The following is a 20,568-nucleotide window of genomic DNA, read 5'->3' as shown; positions in this document are numbered from 1 at the left end:
ATCCTAAAAAAAAAAAAAATGTTCAACAGTATTCTTTTTCAGAAGAAAAAGAGTATGTCGGTTTGGCAGAATTAAAATACTAGTGCTAGGATGATCTGCATTTTTCTGAAGCAGTTTCATTTTCAAAGTTTACATCTGTTATTCTGTAATTGCATTTCTTTGACAAGACCTGCTGCTGCATTGATTCTTCAGTGACAAAGTGCCATTAACTTTGCTCTAACCTCTAGAACCATGCCATTTGTATTTTTAAAACCAAGCAATTTTCTCCCAAGTTTCATCACTTTAAACATAAGCAGATGCTTCCTCCGCTATGCTGCACAAGCACTACAGTGACCTGCTGCTGTACCTGGACCACCATCATTTACGCTTGGACCAGGCACATGGTAAATGCCATAAAAGTGCAATAGTCTGGCTTACTCTCCCAAGATGAGTGCTATGCATTCATTTTGCAGGCTGCCATGCAATAGAGCATCGGAATAGGAATCAGTCTGCTCTTGTGATCATATCAGGAAGAAAGAATAGGTAGGCAAAAATTTCTGGGGCTGGTGGAGTTGCAGAGCAGGCCTTTATATTCATTTAATGTTTTTTTTAGCTCTTAAGAACTGTACAGTGACAGCATGCATTTAAACGCTCAGGGTTTTTCTTCCCTAGACGTGTGAAGCACCGACTGAAAACAACTATTTTAAATGCAATGCTTTTTTTTGCACGAACAAAGAGTTACACCTAGTGAGGCCTTCCCAGCCATTCTCCATTGCAAAGGACACCACAACATCTATTGATACCCATCTAGCTGACCTGCTGAGTGCTTTTCTGTGGAGAATTCAGCACATCTGGGAGCTCAGGGGAGCGCAGCAAGGCAGGAGTTATGCTAGGTTTACTGTGCCTCAAGGATACCTATTTTGGGCAGTAAATCAAAGACTTGATGATAAAAACAAGGCCCCCTCTTGGCTTCTGAGGAGGAGGGTGTTTATTTCGGCAGTGCTACACTAAGCACCAACGCGCTCTTGGATCAATACCTGGTTTAGCAGGGCTTGTGGGGATTCATCGAGCACAGCCTTGCTGATCCCGGCAGCCTGGCTTCACCACGGGGCTCCTCAGAGCTTGTCAGCGGGGTCTCCTCAGGCAGATGTGCAGCAGGTGTGATACTCCGCTCAGGTTTTTTTGCGGTTTTTTTTTTTTTTTTTAAATCCTCAGGTGCTGATGTGCCGGGTGTTTTTTTAGCGATGAGCTAGCAGCTCTTTAGGATTAAGCACGGCCCTCCCTCAGCGGCGGGGTCCCTCCGGCGGCCCGGCCCGCGTGCCTAACGGCCGGCCTCCACCGACGGGGCGGCCCTTCCCGCCCAGCCCGGCACGGCCGCCAGCCCGGGCTGGGCTCGCCCACGCCCTCTTGGGGGTGGCCGCGGGGCCCGGTGATGCCGCCCGGCGCTGCTGACAGGAACCGGGACGTGGCGGGTTCGGGGCGCCTCGCAGGCGAGGAGGAAGAGGAGGAGGGGAACGTGCCCTCTCCCGAGGCGCTGCCCCGGGGGAGGTGAGCGGCGCCCCTTGCAGGTACGGCTCGCCCCCCCCCGGGTGGGCCGCCCCGGCGTGCCGGGCCCCGCCTCGTCTGGGCCGCCTTCAGGACGCAACTTTAATTACCCGTGGGCGAGAGCGGCTTTCCCGTGGCCATCTGCAGCCCCGGTGACAGGCGGTGTTGCTAATCGCGGGGGATAAGCTGCTTACAGCGACCCAGCTGGAGCGTGCTCGCTGCTGAGGTTTGGGCATTAAGGGGGGACAAAGCTGCAGGTTTGCCCCTGCGCTCGGAGGCGCAGATACCAAGAGGCGCATGTCCCGTCCCTGAGGTTCTGGCGAGGCCCAGCGGCATGTCCGACGGCAGCTATCAGAGTGAGTTAAGTGCCTACGAGGAGAGGTGTGTCCGCACCCGTGGAGTGTGCTGGGAGCCCTCGGGGATGCTGAGCGGGGGCCTGGGGCGTGCGCCATGGCTGTGCTGGCTGAGAGCAGGCCTGAAACGGCTCCCCGGGGCTGGGGGTGATGGCCCTCCCGCTCCCACCGCCACATCCTGGGACGCCGGCTGGTTCTTGGACGGCAGCACGCAAAGGGCGCTGCTGCGCGGCTGTTCCTCAGCTGCTGGAGCAGTAACTGCCCTCTCCCTGGCTAAGGGAAGAGCACTTGTGTGTGCCTGTTGATCTCGAAGCGGCAACGAGAGGCTCATGCGATGGCAGCGATGGTTCGGTCTGTAAGACTGAGGAGTGGGGGAAAAGCCTTGTTTCTAAGGCACGTGAAGCGTGATCTTGGACCAATCGTGCAATGTGAAATGGATCAGCCTTGGTCTGCAAGGATGGGAAAATTAGCATTGTCTGCACGGTGCTAATGTGTTTATTATGGGTCTGTCATTGTCATCGTAATGCTAAAATGGCCTTCACTTGAAAGAGCTTGATTTACTTTTCATGAACTGTACTATTTACTTCCTTTTGCTTATAACAACAAAAGTACATTGATCAGCTTGTTTTTTGTTTGCTTAATTGGATTTGTTTCAGGTTTTAATGCATTCGTGTGTTGCTGCAAAGTGTATATAGTAAGCATGCATTGAATGTTTTAGTTGGAAATATCAAAGCTAATATGCAATCCATTGGTCATGGATTTTGCAGTTTGCAAAATCTGTGGCTTGCCTTCAGTATCTCTTTTGGCCTTAGAAGAATTTTTTAAAAAGCACTTCATAAAATCTTGTTGCCTTTTGAGTAAGATTAACTACTGCTTAAAAGTGGTTACATTAAAGTCCTGAATGGCAATTTGGAGAAGGCAGACAAACATGATTTTTAAAGGATGCTATCTCTTCTTGATCTCAGTGAGACTGAAATTAGGAATGAGTGAGGTGAAGAACACCACCTAAAATAATTATGGCAATGTGTTGAGAACCTGGTACGTGGCAGAAAGAACTGAAATGGAGAACTAAAAAAATCACGAGTTATCAAGAAAACAGATTATGCCTAGGTTCTTGAGTGTAAAAGTAGTCCAGTGTCAGGTTCCAGGTGTTCATGGAGAAATACAGCAGTGATAAACATGATGGTTTCATGTCTTTTCACAATTCAAATCCCTTAAAACACCCTTTTGTGATACATTACTAGTTGGCTGGATATTCCTGGGAAGTAAGAAGTGCTTCTACAGAACACCAGTCTGCTGCGTTCTGTGGTTATACTTCACGCAGTGATAGGCACCCTAAAGAAGACAGCCATGCTTGGTCTGTTCACTCTGTAGTTGCCAGCTTCTACTTGTCTGGAAAAATAACGGGATCTTTCCCTCATGGTACGCTTGGCGATGTATGAAAGGCAGTTCATAGCGGTTCCCAAGGATAATTGCAACACTGCATGACTATCTCCTGTTGCTTTAGTAATTGAGTTTACTCACCAGTTTGTGGTGATTACTGAAGGAGTTTGCATGTGAGAAGGACAAGTGGGCTGTTTGCAAACAGGGATGACTGAGGCTCAGATGCTTTCTTAGAAGAGGATGAGATAAACATAGTTTGGAAACAGAGTGCAGTTTGACAGGAGCCTTTCTGGTATTCGAATATGTTTGAAAAAGACAATGGGCATCGATTTCATAGGCCATGCTGTCTCTTTCTTTTCAGATTGACTGGGGTTTTTTTACGGTTATATAGGGGTGTGTGTCTTTTCACAATACCATTTTCATTTTTTAAAAGGGGAATGGAAAAGAATGGTTGTTAGAATGACGGAGTGATTGACAACTTGCTTTTAAAATGTGAGGGAATGAAAGCACAGTCCCATCCAATCGTGCTTACCTGTTAGCAGCAACTTACGAATCTGTGCTCTGCATGAGAGTTATATGTATAACCATCTGACTTATTGGCTAGACTGCAAATTAGGTCTTCCATCTGTGCTGTAACTCTTCCACGTTAGGGGACAATGTAGATTCTCTGGATGTGTAAACATGGTTTCATCCTTTAGTGTGGACAAGAAGAAATTGGCCTGCATAGCCTTGAACCTTTGCAGGGCTGTAGCATGAGACGTGAACAAATTTTCACTTGTTAAGCAGTTAAACAGTACCGTAAGTTGAGACATTACCTTCCATACCAGCCCTGGAGAAAATACAAGTGTGGAGGAGATCTGAGCTGGATTTCCAGTCAATGACGAGGGGTAAGCATTATACTCCAGCTGGAACCTTGTTGCTCTGACTTCTGTATAAACATTTTCTTTTAGACCTGTTCTTGTTTGGTGTCATGCAGATCTGGTTAGATGTAAAGCATTCTGGAAAAGCAGCTACAGACTACCCTGTCTTGGCAGGAGGATAATTCATCTTTGCTAGCATCAGGTTTTTTTTGAGGCTGCAGGTGAATGCAATAATGCTGGAAGTCTTTTGTTTTCCAGGTTTTCTGTTGAGAACTGAGTCTGTCCCCTTCAATCATTCCTGCTCTGCCAGACATGATTGTCTGCTCAGAAACAGGAAGAGAGTAGTGTCCGTAATACTTTCAGGACTGAAGTTGGTGGATCGGAGACAAGAAATTTGTAAGGAAAGTACCCAAAGCCTTTGGCAAACTAGGGAAGATATGATGAGAAATATGCATGCTCCTTTGTTTATATTTCTTCTTATTTTTCTTCAGAGCAAAGAAATGTTCAGAAGAATGTGAATGTTGATCTGTATTTGGGCACTAGAAGCCGAGTAGACATTTCTCATCACGGGCGTGAGGCTGTGGCATTCAGTGTAACTCCCAGCCAAAGAGGAGAACAAGGCCAGCTGTGTACTGTGCCTCTGCCAGCCAGGAAGAGAGATCCCAGTCTGAGACAGACTAATCTCTCCTGCCCTTCTCAGCCATTCCGGGACACCACCAGTCAGTTCTCCAGTTCCTGCTTCCTGCAGCAGAATAATCTCTGCTCTCGGCTGCAGCAGCAGCAGCACAGCTCTAAGTGTGTGGCTCATCGGATTCCCCATCTTGCTTTGTCAGTGCTTCCTGCTGTGAATCTCCCTGAGAGACACTCACGCCTTGAGGTTTATAGTTTAGAAGGGAGAAGGAATGAGAGTATTGACTTTCCTCAACAACACCATCAGAAAGCAAAGGCAGCTGGTAGCTGCTCCATACACACCGCTCGCCATCGCTGTTTAGACAGTAGGAACAAGAATAGTGACTATCCAGTGGAAAAACAACAGCATCAGCCTCCTGCTGCTTCTTGTATGGATCCTGTGAACCCTTCACTAGCCAATGCATGTTTGTCATCTCGTACTGTAGGTTCCCCTCTTAGGCATGAACTAGTGGTGTGTCCTTCTTCAAGGAGCTCAAGTGTGAATGCTTGTCATAGTTCAGCCCTGACCGTGGGGGATCTCGATCCATCTAGCTTGGAGTCCCTTCAGTCTCTTTTGCAATCCTCACAGATTTCTGCTAGCTTGTACTGTTCAATTCAGAGGCTTAAGCAAGAAACTGCTTTGATGGGGATATGGGGCTCCCTCCCTCTGGAGCCCAAGTCTTCTCCAGTCAGTGGCAGTTTGTGCTTTGCTCCTAATGATTCAGCTGCTAGTATCCTGGACACAGGGGAACAGCTAGCTGGAGTAAAGACCAGTGCTGCTCAGGCAAGATTGAAATGGGGTGTCCCATTTGCTAAAGACTGGAGCCTTAGTGCAGTGACAAGGGACGTCAGTCATGCAGAACCTCTCTCTGTCTCTCACAGATATGGATACATTGACTTGAAAACGTGGACAACCAAAATTTCAGGTGATATCCAGCCAGAAACCCTCACTTCTGGGGCGGGCTCTCTTGGGCTAGTGGATACAGAAGCTGATTCCTCCTACAATTGCTCGCCTTATTTCACATGCCGGTCCCACGCAAAGCCGACTCTGGAAACTGGTAGTCTTTATGTTCACACAAAAAGTCATTCCCCTGAAAAGGTTTGTAAAGGAGAAGAGACATCTAATGGGGTGTCCCCGTGTGCTGTATCTTGGAAGAAAGACCTTCCAGCCAGTCTGTATCCAGAGGGTCTGCAGGTGTCACTGGAGACAGATTTGGGGGGAGCTCAGATGAATGTTGGTGTAGCCGTGTATGGGACTCCAAGGGAAGTGTGTGTGAGAGTCACCTCTCCTCCTGGAGATAAAGAATTTAGATCAGTCCAGCAGCTTAGTATTAAATCTGTAGAAGTCAACAACTCTGAACCTCATGTTAAGTCCAGCAAAGAGTCAGAAGAGGTATGTGACTGTAGATCAGGAGCAGCCAGAAGAATGGCTGTGGTGGGCAGCAGCCAGTCCAGTCCTTTCGGTATTCAGGTTGAAGAAGGCTTTGCTGAATATTCTGACATAGATTGTATGAATGTGAGCAGAGAAGGAAGGAGAAAAAAATACTTCCACCAAAGCAGCTGGAGGAATTGGGAAGCCGATGCCAATCTCGACCAGTCTGAAGAACCTTCTGTGGAGAGGAGTGCCAAAGAACCACGGTGCTGTGAAGAAGGAAGCCAGATACAGGAAACTGTGTCCAGAGAGGTAAGGGTGTGCTCACTGTGTAGCATCCCTGTTTGCAGATATTACTTGTGCTTGTTTCTGCTTCTTGCTAGAGGTGCAAAGTTGAGGTACAACAGTGGTGGGGATGCTTGTCCTATAGTTTTTTCTGGCACTGAATGGCCAGAATCTCCTCTCTTATGGTCCTGCTCTGTCCCAAGATGCACATCTTTCTGTCTCACATGCTGCTTCTTAAAGACCAGCATGTTAACTTGGTTGTTCTTGGGAATGTAAACACCTGTTTATATTCTCTGGATCTATGTGCAAAGGGAAAGCATTAAACTGGTTTTTACTCTGTGCATAGTTGCAGGGCCCTGAGTTTTGTTGTGCTTTTCCATGTCTGAAGTATGTAAGAGTATTCACAGAGCAATGGTGAGGGCAGTGTCAAAGGCATCTGACAATACACTACCCTGAGGCAGCACTGTTATGGTCTCCATCCAAAATGACTTACCATGCTGGACACAGACAAATTCTTCAGCAGAGTAGAGTAGTGTAGTGTGAATAATCATGTGAGTTACTGTCTTTTGTCTGTTTGCAGGTCTCTGAGAACAGCTTCTGGTCGTTGAAGGTGAATGAGCAAAGGTAAAAAGACTCTGTGTTTATGTGTGAGTGTGCTGGTAGTTAACAGGGGAGGAAGGCTGCTGGAAAGTGGCTAAGGAGCCATGTTCCTGGGAACGTTTGATTTTAGGGCTTAACTTACATTATTCTGCCATGGTTGGCTCAGGGGCTGCATCCATTTCTTTTCAAAGGGTTGTCATCTAGAATGGAGCATGCTCTAAAAAATAATTTCTGTATCTTTTAAATTCTAGCTTCTAAATTCAACCTTGGTTGTTGCTAGCAATGAAAAAGCATTGGTACCATGTATGCTACTTTTCAGTGCAGCAAATTCCAGCATGTTCACTGCATAGTTAGCAAAGATCAAGAACTGGGCTTATCTGTGAGACGGGATTCAAATTTGTGACCTGTGGTTGAGATGTGTGTGAGATTGCTACCAATTTAGCAACAGTGATACCTTAATTTGGTGTGAGGCTGCAGGTTTTTCACTCGTTAGAGTGATTTGAAATAACTCTTTTCAGCTTGATGGCTGAACTCTGATTGCCACCTCCTGGCTGTGTTTAACTTTCCTTTCTGTTAACTGGAGCTCACTTTTGTTTTTTCTCTTTAAGTTTCCAGCACTTGTGTGACAGACAGATGCTAACTAGGTGTTTCCAAGCCTGGAGGGGACACATCCTCTGGAAAAGGGCTGCAGCCAGGCAGCTTTACAGACAGCAACTGCTTCGGAAGGGCCTTGGTGCTTTGCAGTGGGCTGCGCACCAGAGGAGGATGCAGCTGGAGGTAGCCCAGCAGAGGCATGCCTTGGCTCTGCTAGCTGTCAGCTTCCACAGGGTGAGGATGGGCTAGGGACAGTAGAAGTGGTGCCATGAGTTTTCTATTGTGCAGTCAGAGAAGACAGAAATCTTGTTTGGATAGGGAGGAGGAAGGGGTACCCTGTGTGAAATTCAGTGATGTGGACCCTGATCCTTTGCCTGCAGTTTGTTCTAATCATGTGGTTTCTCCTTCAGTGGAAGGAAGCCGTGGCAAAGCAGAGCAAGAAGCAAGCTCTGCAGCCTGAGCCATATTCTCATACCCAAAGTTCATCAGTTGGTTCTTTTGGAGTAGGAAGATTAGCAACTATGACAACCTCAGCTCAGCACCAGCTTACAGTAGGATACTCAAAGGAAGCTGAGCAGGCTTGTAGGTAAGCTGAGAGCATTCTCTTTCTGTTATCTTGGACAAGTGGAGGTTTACAAACAGAGGGAGTAATTTTTCTCAAATGGTGGGAAACTTGTTTCCAGGTCTTTGGATGTATTGCTGCAGATAAGCACTGCAAGAATTAGTAACTTAGTTTTAAGAACTAAACAATCCTATTCCAGAGCTTCTGTGCACTAGTGTTTGCAGTCTGATTTGAGTGTCTGACAGAAATACTCCTGTACTGTTTCTTGAGTTCAGCTGTCACCTGCATACGTGATACAGGCGTAAATGAGATTTGAGTGAGGCAATACTACAACCTCTAGCAGGACAGTAGAGGTGTCAAAAGAAAAAACTTTTGTTGTGCCTTCTGATTCTGAAGGCAGAAGAACAAGTCCAGACAAAAAGAGAGAGCTACCTAGGGAAAAGGAGGGCTCTAGATTCTGTTCTCTGAGTGCCTCTTTGGACAGTTGGATGTCAAAGCATGCTTGTGACTCTTTCAGGGTGGAGGGAGGACTGTGGACACAGCTTCATCGTAGGCAGAGAGGAGATGAGTTCTGCTGGACAGCTCAAGCAATCAGAGATATGAGACGGCTAGCTGGTAAGCACACGTTCCATAGCCTTGGAACAGCTTGGAGGCAATTGCTGTTTCGCCATGTTTCTTGGTTTGTGTCTAGTTGTTGCTTTGACTGATTCTTTCAGAACCTGATCCTGCAAATAGCTGGGCCAGTATCTGTGATGGTGGAGGGTGGCCCACTCACCGTGTCATATACCTTTTGCCTTGTTCCTTGTATTAATTCAGGTGCAGCAGATGCTGTTGCTCCAGCAATGTGAGCTGTCTCCCTTAAGTACCCTTTCTCAGACAGCTGAAGTTCAGGCAGGGGATGTTTGCTGTGTGACACTAAGTTGTTTGAAGTTCTAAGTTATTTTTCTTCCTGTCAATCTCTTCCTGCCCTGCAACACAGCAGCTTTCAGACTGTGGCGCCTGCAGAAGGAGCTGCTGAGCAAAGAGGAAGCCAGGCTTTTGGAAGCCCGTGCTCTGCTGGAAAAGAAGCAGCTACGAAACATTTTCTGGGTGTGGCGTTCCCGATGTTTGGAAATGGAACAGATTTTAGCACTGGCAACTCGGATCCAAAGAAACTTGGTCTCTCGGTAAGTTGATGAGGTCTGTTTTTCATGTGAAAAGTCTATTCACTGTGAAAGTCCAAGGAATGACAGAGCCAACCCAATGATGTGTTGTTCCATCTTAAAGCCATCTATTCTTTTGTTTTAGGAGTTAAGAAAGATGAAAGTAGAGATAGAAACATGAAAAGAAACTACTGTGGCCAGAGACTTGCCTTCTATGCACTGCCAAAGCTTTTTGGTCCTGACCTCTGATCTCCTGAAAGACCAAAACTGAGAGCACCCACTGTGCTGCTGTGCTCTAAGCAGGACAGTAGCTTTTTCATGAACTAAATGAATAGAAGCTCAGAAGACGACAGCTTCTGTCTGTCTTTCCTGAACTAAACCCAGTCTCAGGAGGAGACACAAGCTTGTACACTCTTCACATGGCTTTCCATGTGGTTTTATTTTCCTTTGGTTTTCTCAGGTGCTTCAGTGCATGGAAGGAGACTGTTGAGCAGAAGGCGCTTTACAGGTGCAACCTGTCCCGTCTCAGAGCAGCATCACTGAGGAAATACTTCCAGCAGTGGATTCAGATGCTGCAGGTCAGAGAAGACGATAAGCAGGCAACAGTGAACTTCCTCCTTCTACGATGGAGGCAGCATTATGGTGAGCAGCTTGGAGGTGTTTAGGCTCCTTCCTCCTCTTCTTGTATGGTGTACACCAGCTGAAAACAGCCTGGTAACAGAGAGGCTCAGATGATATATGGTATTAACAAACCAGAGCGGGTAGAGGACTGGTTGTTCTGGACGTGTCAGTGAAGCTACAGGGAGATTTGTTGCTCTGCTTCATAAACCTAGCAGAAAGTCTTAAACCTTGCTGAAAAGCAACAGTGTGAAGTCTGAGCTGGGCTGTGTTTCTTAGGAATGCCTTCTGACAAACACTGTCTCTTGTCACTCTCTGTAACTGGTTAAGAACCAGTTACAAGCTCCATAGCTGACAAGACTGCGACAAAGAGACATGAAGATCAGCCATTGTGGACTGTAGAGAGATGGTTTCCTGAGAAAACAGGCTACTCTCTTGATGACTTCTGCCAAAAGGTGAAGCTCCAGAGAGTATATCTGCTGTGGAAAGCAAGGCTGTGCGAGCATCAAAGAGCTGAGTGAGTGAAGAAGAGCCAGTTCCTAGAGCCCTGTCCTCATTAGTAGTGTCCACTTGACTTTCTGGTCCTTCTGGAAGAACCCCTTTTACCATCTATCATCCGTCATGTCTGTACTAGTGTCCCCCTCTGGTATCCCTTTTCAGTCACTTTGCCGTCTCAATATATTCTGTCTCAGTTCTTTCTCTCAGGCTTTGGAGCAGTGTAGACTCAGAAAAGCTCTGAAATTATGGCACCAAAAGTGTCTCATGCTGAAGACAATTGAACGAAGTCGTAAGCACTCGCACAAGACTGTCTATGAAGAACCTCTTGCCATGCTGTTTTCTGAGGACCTCTCAACATCTTCCGGCTTTGGCAGCAGTGCTCCAGCTACTCTGGCCTCCCAAAGCTCATTGGAAAAGGTGAGGAGGTCTTGATTCATCCAGACTGCCCTAAGGTATTAAATTGCTGGGATTTTTCAGGGAAAACATGATGCTGTCATCAGCAACCTGTGCTTAGTATTTAGGCCCGAAGAGCACTGAGCCTGTAGGGTCTGGGAGTTTAAATGTAATCAGAAATTGTAAAGTCACTTCTCTCTGTGCCCTTCCTTGTTCATCATTTAGTGATATGCGGAGGTGCTGAGCTAGTGAGGTTCTCTTGTGTGCTTGCTCCTGTTTGTGGCTGCAAGGTGGAAGGGATGAGGTACAAAGAGCCCTCATGACTGAGAAGAGGGGAAACGGGCATATGCACTCTCTCAGTGATGGTTTGCTGTGTTTGATTACTGGTTGTTTTGGGGTTAACCATTCCCAGGCTAGTATAGAAGTAACTTTCCCATCATGTATGTGTGTGCACTCCCGAGCTGTCCTTGCTAGCCTGCAGTTCCTTTCGATGCATCCTGGATTTCCCCGGATCCTTGCCAAAGAGAGGAGTAAATGGCATGGTTGGAACTGTTAGCTGAGTGATTCTGTTGCGAGGACACTTATCTCACAGCACATTCTTCCCTCTGTACCTGCAGGAATACAGTTTTAGTGACAGCAGCCAGCAGAGCTTGTCCTCCGTTCTGGCTGCTGAGGATGCCACACACATGCCATATTACAGTTCTTTCCTGCAACTACACCAATGCAGAGAGGTGCCAGCTGAGCTGGGTGGAGAGCTGTACTTGCAGGCCTCCTTTCCTCCACGGAGTACTGGATCTGGGTGAGTTGGTTCCTTGGGATGCTGGTAGCGGTGTGGCCCCTTGTTTGGTCTGGCTGAGTTCCTTCCTTCTGGCTAGTCCCTCATGTCATCTCACAGCATCCTTCTGGATACTTTATCCTCTTCTTTCTTCCCCTTTTCCCCTGATGCTTTTGTCTTGCAGAAGAAATTGGTTTGTGGGAGGTCAGTTCCAGGCTTTGGCACTGCAGAGTCCAGACAATAATGTCCAGCCTCTCACCAGTTACTCTACATGGGAAGAGGTAAGGCTGAAAAGTGGTGTGATGCATGTAAATGTACAAGTGTTTTCTGCGTAGCCCAATTTTGCGAAGAGCCTTTGGGTTTCAATGTCAGCATGTGGAAGGTCTCCCTACTGTTCTATCTTTGCTCTTCTCTCTCAGACAGAAGGTTTGGAAGATTGAGGCATTTCTGAGGGTAACTCTTCCCTACCATTTGCCAGCTGCAGAGTTGGAAATTGGCCATGTGTCAAGGATTTAAAAGGGTGTTAGACCCTCATGTCTGGGTGTTCACGTGATGTGTGTGGGTCAGCAACAGGGAGTTAGGCAATCATAGAAGTCACAGCGGCAAGGAGAAAGGACTGAGCTGCCTGGAGTGACTGTGTTACTGCAGCAGTTCAAGGAGCTTTTGTGCTTTTCTGGATTACAGGACTGCAGTTCTGACAAGGAGGTGAAGAGTTGCTGGCATCAAGCAGAGAAATGCTGCCTGCAGAGGTACTTCATTGTCTGGTCAGCTCGGACACAGCAACTTGTAAAGGCCAAGCAGCACTGCAGGCTTGTTCATCTGTCTCGGTAGGTATTGTGCTTTCCAGAAGTTTCGTAGAGCTCTCAAAACAAACAGCTTTACACTTGCTTTACAAAAAAAAAAAAAAAAAAAATCTTCCTCTAGCTATCTTTTTCTGTCTTCAGTGGGAGTTTTGCAGCCCATTATTTTGGGTTTTTTTGCTGCTTCAAAATTATTACATCTGAATGCAATAATTTCTGGTTTGATGGGATGCCTCACAAATTAGAGCAAGCCCAGCACTGCTGATAACAAGCCTTGGTAACTTTCTATCCACTGAACTGGCCTTGCTCTCTACTCATTCAGAACCTGAAGAGAACAACAGGCTTGGCACAGCCAGGACAGAACATCTTACTCCCAACAACTTGCCCTGTCCATTGTTTCCCCTGACATTTAGTGGGGAAAGGACATTAACAGATCAGATGTACTTCTTAAACTCCCTTGTGTGTATGTTTATTGTTAAAGTTTCAGGTACAAGGGTGTGAAGCTGTGTAAGTTGTTCCTAGAGTTGGTCCAATGACCTTTGTCTTTGTCAGAGCCTTTCACAGCTGGCATTACTGGGTTGTGGAAAATAAGAACCGAAAAGCAGCAGCAGCCCTAAAGCATCGAGTTCATTGCTGCCAGATGGCTTTCAGCCTGTGGAAGAAGAGACTGGCCCAGAAAGTGGAAGCTGACCGCAGATTTAGGTGTCAGATTCACCAGATAACTGCTGATGCTCTGTGGCGTTGGCGTTCCTGCTGGCAAAGTGAGTTACCACATCCTACAGCAGCACTTGTGTCTGTAGGAGAGGGATGCTGTGGGAATGGTTGGGATGGAGAAAGTCCTGCTTCTGGTTGTAACTCTGTACAGTGCTCCTCTGGAATGGCACATATAGTCCAGGGGTCAGTAAGTGCCTGTGTCACTGCCTTCTTGTGGTTACAAGTAGGAGACATGCCCTGCTGTTTGTAGTGCTTTATGCTAGGGGAGGTGCTCCTTTGGCAGCTGATTGGAAAAGGGGTGGATTTCACTTTACCTGCACTACCAAAGGAGTGTTCAAGCAGTGCATTTTAGCAGCTAGGGAGTTAAGTGGAGTCAGATGTAGCATTCCGAGCTTGAACATGTCTCCTCAGACCCAACAGTCAGGCTTTGCTTCAGTGGGAGCAGGGTGTATCTTTTGTGGCTGCTTAACAGTCCTGATCCTGTCCCTCAAGGGATTCCAGGTGCTTTAAGTGCTAAGTATTTGCACCATGCCAGGGAAGGAACAGTCCCAATTTTTGATGGAAAACTGCCTTGCAAATGAGAGTGGAAGTGATCTATGATCCCTTGTTTGGGGAAGGGCAGGGGGAAAAAAAAAAGGTCTGACTGCCTTGCAGACAAAAAACTACAAGGTGAATCTGCAGCTGCTAAAGAGAGCTCAGGAAATCTTAGGAAGTCTGGTCCCATTTGGTATTTGCAGCAGATATATTCTCTGCTCGTCTGCACTTTGTGATGGAAAAAAAATTGTTGGGCTCAGTTCAGCAAGCTCTTGTGTCCTCTCACAGGGAATCGTGCTCTGAGATTGCTGCAGCAGCAATGGGCTCAGCACAGCTGCCAGGAGAAGAAGAGGTTGGTCCTGCAGACATGGTATTGCCAAACAAGGAAGCAGAAATATGCTGCTTTATTCTGGGAACGTCTTCTCCTGCACAGGTTTGTTTCCTGCCCTCAAAGCATTTCCAAGGGAAGCTTTGAGTGAAGAGCAATTTATGTAGCAGAGAATCCAGTGTATTCAGACCAGAGCTTGCATTTGAAAGTACAGCTAACTTGTGTGTAAATGGAGCTTCTGTAGGAGTGCTTCCCTGGGGGTGCTCCTACATTAAAAGGTCTGTTACCCATAGCCTCACACTCCCCATCTTGTTTTTCTCATTCAAAACTTCTTTCCAGAACTTCTGTTCAGTCTTAGTTATGCAATGTGGTATTTGTAAACTAAGCAAGGGAGATGCAAACAAATTTGTGTAGTTTAAAAAAGTGAAAGCCTCATTCCACTGGAATTATTCAGTATTTGCTGAAAGGAATACTGGGCAGAGGTCTTACAGAGATCTGATGTTTACAAACCTGAATCTTTTAGATTCTGGACACAGCATGTTGATTTTAACTAACGTGAAAAATTGAGGTCAATATATTCCTGCAGAAAAGCAATATTCAGTAAAGCCTGTGAAGGGAGAACCACGGTACTCAATTAATCTCGGTGTTAGTTACAATATAGGTGAAGCTGTACTATGCTTTGGAGTCTTACGTTATGGTGCAGATCCTGAAAACAGAAGAATTTAATCTGAAGAGCAATTTTTCAGTAGCTTTTTCAACCAGGAATTGTTCAGGTGGCTCTCTTTGAGATAATTCAGGAGGATAAGAATGAATAAGCTTATTTATGCCAAGGATTCATTTAAGGCATGAGAAGTACAGGTTTGGCCCTAGCAGATTTCCTTTTGAATTGCAGGTTCAGGCTGAGAGGAGACAAAGATCTGCAGAGGAAAAGGCAACTAAAAAACCAGTAAAACCTTAGTGGCCGTCATGCTTAGGCTCTGCACTCACCCCACCCAATTGTATTTTCTTCTGCAAATCAATCTGTGTGGTGGCACCCTAGTGGGAAGTGTGTTTGAGAGAAGTCCTTAATGTTACTCCTTCCTGTAGAGTGTGTCTCCACCATTAATTTTCCTTCTGAGTTCTCCTTTGATGAGAGAGTGCTTCTAATTTCTCACCTGGATATGGTACAGGCTGAGCCCTGTCTCTTCTGAGGGGGGCATTTTTCATGGTAGGATAACCTGCAATAGATTCTCTTGATCTTCAGAGAAGCCTGCCAGGCAGAGGATATTTACACCTCTGCCCTATGGTGCAGTGGGGTGATTTGCATAATGAAAGTCCAAGTGGAACAAGGAACCAAAAGGACAAGCCAGAAGTTAAAAGCAGATTGGCTTCTGGGGTAGCAGAGGAAGACTGGCCTCCTGTGCATCAGCCTGCAAGATAGATTATTGTTGGTGCAGATTTATAGTGCTGTTAATAGTAACTCCTGTAAACATTGATTTTTTTTTTTTTGAATAAAATTGTCTCCATAAAGATGCTGTATTATTCTAGTTGTACATCCCATGTATGGAGGCCCTTAGTTTGTGACAGCCAAGAAAAAAATTAAAATCTGAATCTTGACAACAAGGTGCTGTCTTAAATCCAGCCTGGTTCTGCAGCAAGCAGACTGAAGGAGTCTGCTGGGTTCCATGCTGAAGGAGATTTTAGCAGTTTTATTCTCATCCCATAAGGAAAAAGCCTTCCTCAAGCCATCCTAAAGGTCAGCTGCTGGCACAGAGGAAGATTAAAGACTGACTAATTTAATTCCTTTCTCTTTTTGAGGGATCCACTATGTGTATTGGCAGGGCAGCCTACGAAAAGCATTTGTTTTGTAGGCAAAGGAAAAACATAGTATAACATTGCATTCAGTTTGCAGAGGCCTTTGAAGAGGAGGAAATGCTAAAATAGCCAGAAGGAAGCAGACATAATCCTGGGCTTTGAGGAGTTGAGAGGTAACAGTGCTGGGAATCTGAAGTAAAATGAGGGCAAGTTTTTTAGCAGAAAGAAACTGTAGTGAGGAGGCTGAACTTACACCTTCCAAGGACAAGGCACTCGAAAAATAAGTAATATGGAGAAAGATATATATAAATGTTGATTGCAGAAGGAATAATAGGGACAGCCTTTTTTCTTGTTGAATACTCTTTCGCTTGCTTTGACCACTTATGTGTGACACTGCAGGGTGGGGTGAGCAGGTGGAATTTGGTCTATAGCTTGTTCAGTGCTGACATGGAAATGTGACTTTAGGCATCTGCCACTTTTCTGTGCTTGTATTGTTTTTCAGGTGCCTAGTTACCTGGGCCTGGGTCACTGCTTGTAGACTGAAGCAGCACGAAGCCCTCGCTTGTTTTAAAAGGGACGGAGAGCACCGTCTCCTAGTTGTGAGCTTTACTGAGTGGAGGGTGAAATTCTTGAGAGCTGAAGAGCGGGTGCTGGGAGAGAGAAACCACAAATGGCAGGGACCATCTCAGGGTAAAGCCTGGCACCGCTGGCGACTGGCCTCAAGAGGACAGCAAGCCCTGCGCCTAGGATCTGTGGCTACCATAAAACAGGTAAGAAAAGATGAAGGTCCCTAGGAGACAGTTACGAAACTTAACTGCCTGTTCTCTCCTGAAGACCTCAGTTGGGTTACTAGGCACTGAGATACAGTGACAAGGCTTGTATAAAAACCTGGTTTGACTTGTGGTGACTGCTTAGTCTCTGCCTTGAAATTCTTTACAGACTGTGCACGCAACTTCATCACCATAATCTGGCACTGATTGCAGCAACCATCTGGAGCACAGCAATAACGAATGGGGACATTTTGACCAGAGAGATGAGAGCACTCCTCCCTCTCTGCTTGAAGATGAGATGGGATAATCACTGTCCCTGCAGAGCAGAGCGAGCTGTCAGAGTTGCAGCTTTTTCAAAAGACTCACAGCTAGCAAACCACAAAGAGGTCGATTGATTTGGAAGGGCTGAGTCAGTCCTGCTGGGATCTCATCTGTGCAGTTCCAGCCTGGGGTCTAGCACATTAAACTACCTGCAGGGATATGAACATAAATGTATCTCTAAGGCTAGTTTGTGTGTGTGCTATCTGTGCGCATTGTGTTTTAGTTTTGGTTGCAGCTGTGTTATTTCTGTTTGCAGGCCTGTAACTACTGGACAAAAGCAGCTGCCTTTTCCCAGTGCTCACGGCAGTGCAGTACCCTGATAGGTGCCAGGAAGAGCAGGAAGATGTCTCTCTCTTGGTCCATGAGTAAGAAGATGCCCCCTCCTCTCTTCCTTCCATGGGGCCATGTGGGGAGTCTGAGTGAGGAGGGAAAGGAAGTAGTGTTTGCCCCCCAGATGACTTGGGATTCCTCTGTGGAGTAGGTGCTCATGGCAGTTGAACTGTGACTGTGGGTTGCTTCTGTGTTCAGGAGCCGAAGGACTAAGAGCTCATGGCAGCTCTGATCTCTCCCTCTCTAGCTGCAAGGTTAGCTCCTGTGTGATTCCTCTTTTCTTTCCTAGAAAGCAGAAGAGGCAGAGAGAAGGGTTCAGCACCAGCTGCCCCTCTTGGGCTTTTTCCCAGTGCCATTCACTGCTGGCTGATGATCTACAGAAACCAAAACAGGGCTGAAAGGCTGCTGCTCCCTCACCTGGTAGAGACACCTGGTGTGGTAGGACCCTCTCCTGCACACACAAAGATCCAGGAGAACAAAGCAGAGGAGTGGGATGAGAAGTGGCTTGGGTAAGTGGAGTGGAGGGCTCTGGGCTTCCTCTTGCTGCTGCCATCAGGGAAGGACTCCCCTTTAGGGCTCTTGGGCTGATAAAGCTTATTTTTCCCTCTTGCCTATAGGAGGAAGTACCTGAGGTGGTGGCATCACATGGTGATACTTCACCGGTGCCAGCGTGACAGGAGACTGCGCTCTCTGGCAAGGGGATGGCATCAGTGGAAAGAAGCCAGCAGGGTGGTGATACTGGCTCAGGTGTTGGTGAGTGTCTGGTACTGCCACCAGGGTGGTGGGGATGGGTGCTACTGGGCAAGCCTGCTCTGCTTGCAGCCTCTCATATGTCCCAGGAGATGAGACCTGGGGATTTAGCCAGTAGTAGAGTGCACCAGAAATCCTTGTTTGCGGCTGTGGCTACTTTTTCCATCTTTCTCTTTGAAATGCCAGCATGGCAGACTGGCATATCCACATATTTAGTTGTGGTTTGCCCCATCTTACAGATGGGAAGCTGAGGCAGAGTGATTTGCATAGATTGTCTGTAGCCTGTGCAAAAGGTTCACAACGAGTATTACAATCTGTGTCCTCGTCTGTGTTCCTGACACATCCCTCTGGTGTCCGCAGCCTACCAAGGCCTGTCATTTGGCCTCCCCTTCTGCTCGGCCCTAGCCATCTGTGGAACAGACCCATGTTCTGTGTGGCTTCCTGGGCATTAGCTGTGTGAGATGTGCTCTGACCTGCCCGTGGGACAAGGTGACGCTTGTATAGCGAGCGCATCCGTAGTCACTGAGGAGCTGTGCTGGAGCACTGCTGGGGTACCGTCCTTTCCCTAGGGTACTGTGACTTAATTAGCCACAATATTTGCAGGAGACAGTAGTTCAGCAAGAGCTTTGTTAGTAGTCAGCTTTGTTCGTTACCAATGCAAAGTCATTCAAGGGGGACCCGGGAAATCAATGGGAAGCAAGGTGGGACTAGAGGGAAGTGAGGTAGTTTGCCTGCCAGAGCCCAATTAATCTGTGCACTGCCTCTTTTCCTGGCAGGACCAGCAGCGGCTGATAGAAAAGGCCTGGAGGGTGTGGAGACGACGATATTTGCAAAGCTGTGTGGTGCAAAATTTTTTGGAGGAGGACGCCAGGAGCCTACTATCTCAGGTAAGCATTTATGACTGCTTTAATTCTTTGGACTTCAGTGGACCAAAAAGCACCCCAAAGGGACAACTGGTTTTCCCTGTATCTCTCTCCCTGAACAAAGAAGGGAGAAGGGAATGGGACTTGCCCATAACAAAGGGAAATAGCTTCCAGCTTTATATGGGTTCACCTTTGGGTGTTTTTCAAAGCTTTGTGTCAGCAGTCAATTTCCCTGACGTGTGCCCCCTTCCCCACTGTTATCAGAGATGTTAATCCACTAATCCCCTGCCTCTCAAGAGCCCACTCAGGGAAGAAACAGGCTCCACATTGGTGCAGGAGGACTGTGCTGACTTGCACCCAGGGGCAGGCAGATTGCTATAAACTTGAGTGAGCAGGCAAAGCCTTAGAGCTGAAATAGCCGGTTTGCTCCTCTGCCTGCCTCCCAAAGATCCATGCAGGATTAGGTCCTCCTTTAAGGAGATGTGAGCAAGTACTGAAATTAGAGGGCAGAGGGGGCATTGGTCTTCCTTTTCTCACATTGATTTGTACTCTGCACTTCACTTCCTGGCTACAGGAACATAGGGGAGACAGGGAAGGGCTCTGAGTGAGGCAGTTGGTGTAGCCATTGCTAGAGGAAAAGCTTTGTTTATGGGTACTGAGAGAGTGGCTGCAACCCCTCAAGGGTAACCTGAATATTTGATTTGTCCACTTTACTATTTAAGGCCTTTGGAAGGTGGCGCCAGCTAACAGCATTCCAGCTCAAGGACAAAGGACGCTGCTGAATGGTGGGGGCCTGCCTGCAGCTGCTGCTCATTTCGGGACACGTGGAGGATACAGCTGGCTGTCACAACAAAGAGATGGTCCTACGCAATCAAGAAAGCGAACACTCTGCTCATGTGATAAAAGCAGTGCTGCAGGCCAGAAGCATGATAGCCAAAGGACAACCAGGAAGAGATGGTATCTAGTGAAAGGTCCTCTTTAAACGACTGATATCCTACCTCCCTAGAGGCACAAATTGAGAAGTTATTCCCTTTTGTTGTGAGGTTGCATTCCCTTCTCCTCTGGACCCTGATTTTGCTCGAGTTCTGATTAAAGGTCAAAAAACCACCTTATAGGCTCTCCCTTTACTCAGTGTTTTTTCCTGGACAAGAGTTTAGTGTCACACAGAGGAGTAAGCAAATACATCAGCCTTAAAGAGATGAGCAGGAGTCTGCCTGTGATAACGCTACATCCCATTGATTCCAAACTCTGGACTGTCTTTGGTAGGTGCTAACATGGGTCTTTATTTTTAGATTTGGCTTTTCCCCTGGGGGGGATTCCCGCATGGCTCCCACCTCCTCCCCCTGTCCAGGTCCATCAGCTCTTCATTAAGCCTTTCAGTGGGTGGCCAACCTCTTGACTGCTTCCTGCTGGTTCCTTTCTGTGCTGAATGGGCTAGGGATGAAGAAACCTGCTGGGAACAGCTGAGCACCAAAAGCTTTGCTGAGGCAAGACAGGCGTGTCTGACCCCCAGCCTTCCCATTACTTGCTTCTGTGATTGATGCCCTGTAATTACCCTGGATATATGAGCCCAGGCTCAGACAGCTGTAATGAGAGGGTCTGAAGAATCTGGAAAAGGCTTGTCTTCCTTGCTTGTTTGAAAGAGATGCTCGCAGCATGGCAGGGATCTCAAAATCCCACTGGGAACTGCCCCAAGGTCTTGTTTTGCTAGCCTGTGGTAGCTTTGCAGAATCGTT

The 20,568-nt window shown here is 47.0% G+C and overlaps 1 protein-coding gene across 6 annotated transcripts; it reads left to right on the top strand.

The window, feature by feature from the left end:
• The first annotated feature begins 71 nt into the window (after window positions 1-71).
• Window positions 72-19,932, top strand: CUNH1orf167 (chromosome unknown C1orf167 homolog). 6 transcript variants are annotated; one of them, XM_087755366.1, is made up of 21 exons: window positions 72-383; window positions 4,379-6,473; window positions 7,027-7,070; window positions 7,655-7,874; window positions 8,051-8,226; window positions 8,720-8,817; window positions 9,182-9,368; window positions 9,805-9,986; window positions 10,293-10,479; window positions 10,655-10,877; window positions 11,471-11,652; window positions 11,813-11,909; window positions 12,313-12,455; window positions 12,981-13,189; window positions 13,965-14,109; window positions 16,301-16,568; window positions 17,146-17,254; window positions 17,509-17,728; window positions 17,837-17,972; window positions 18,746-18,856; window positions 19,555-19,932. In XM_087755366.1, exons 2-21 carry the CDS (start codon window positions 5,181-5,183, stop codon window positions 19,612-19,614), a joined length of 4,290 nt encoding a protein of 1,429 aa, XP_087611492.1. In that variant the 5' UTR covers window positions 72-383; window positions 4,379-5,180; the 3' UTR covers window positions 19,615-19,932. The 6 variants fall into 6 exon arrangements, 5 of the variants coding, with proteins under 5 accessions (XP_087611492.1, XP_087611493.1, XP_087611491.1 ...); XM_087755367.1 differs by lacking the exon at window positions 72-383 and adding an exon at window positions 1,198-1,547 and having other exon boundaries at window positions 4,612-6,473; XM_087755365.1 differs by lacking the exon at window positions 72-383 and adding an exon at window positions 1,198-1,547.
• The last annotated feature ends 636 nt before the right edge of the window (window positions 19,933-20,568 follow it).

This window comes from Nipponia nippon, unplaced genomic scaffold (assembly GCF_047370975.1).
Source record: "Nipponia nippon isolate SJK-2023a ecotype South Korea unplaced genomic scaffold, ASM4737097v1 scaffold_19, whole genome shotgun sequence".
NCBI lineage: Eukaryota > Metazoa > Chordata > Aves > Pelecaniformes > Threskiornithidae > Nipponia > Nipponia nippon.
Note: the sequence above shows the minus strand (reverse complement) of the source record. Positions and strands in the feature narration are given on the sequence as shown.

Bases quoted from the DNA above. Each gene is read 5' to 3' on its own strand.
- CUNH1orf167 (XM_087755366.1), top strand. From the start codon at position 5,181: ATGGATCCTGTGAACCCTTCACTAGCCAATGCATGTTTGTCATCTCGT. The intron at 9,987-10,292 runs GTGAGCAGCTTG...TAACTGGTTAAG, and splicing joins ACGATGGAGGCAGCATTATG to AACCAGTTACAAGCTCCATA. The intron at 17,255-17,508 runs GTAAGAAGATGC...TTTCTTTCCTAG, and splicing joins GTCTCTCTCTTGGTCCATGA to AAAGCAGAAGAGGCAGAGAG.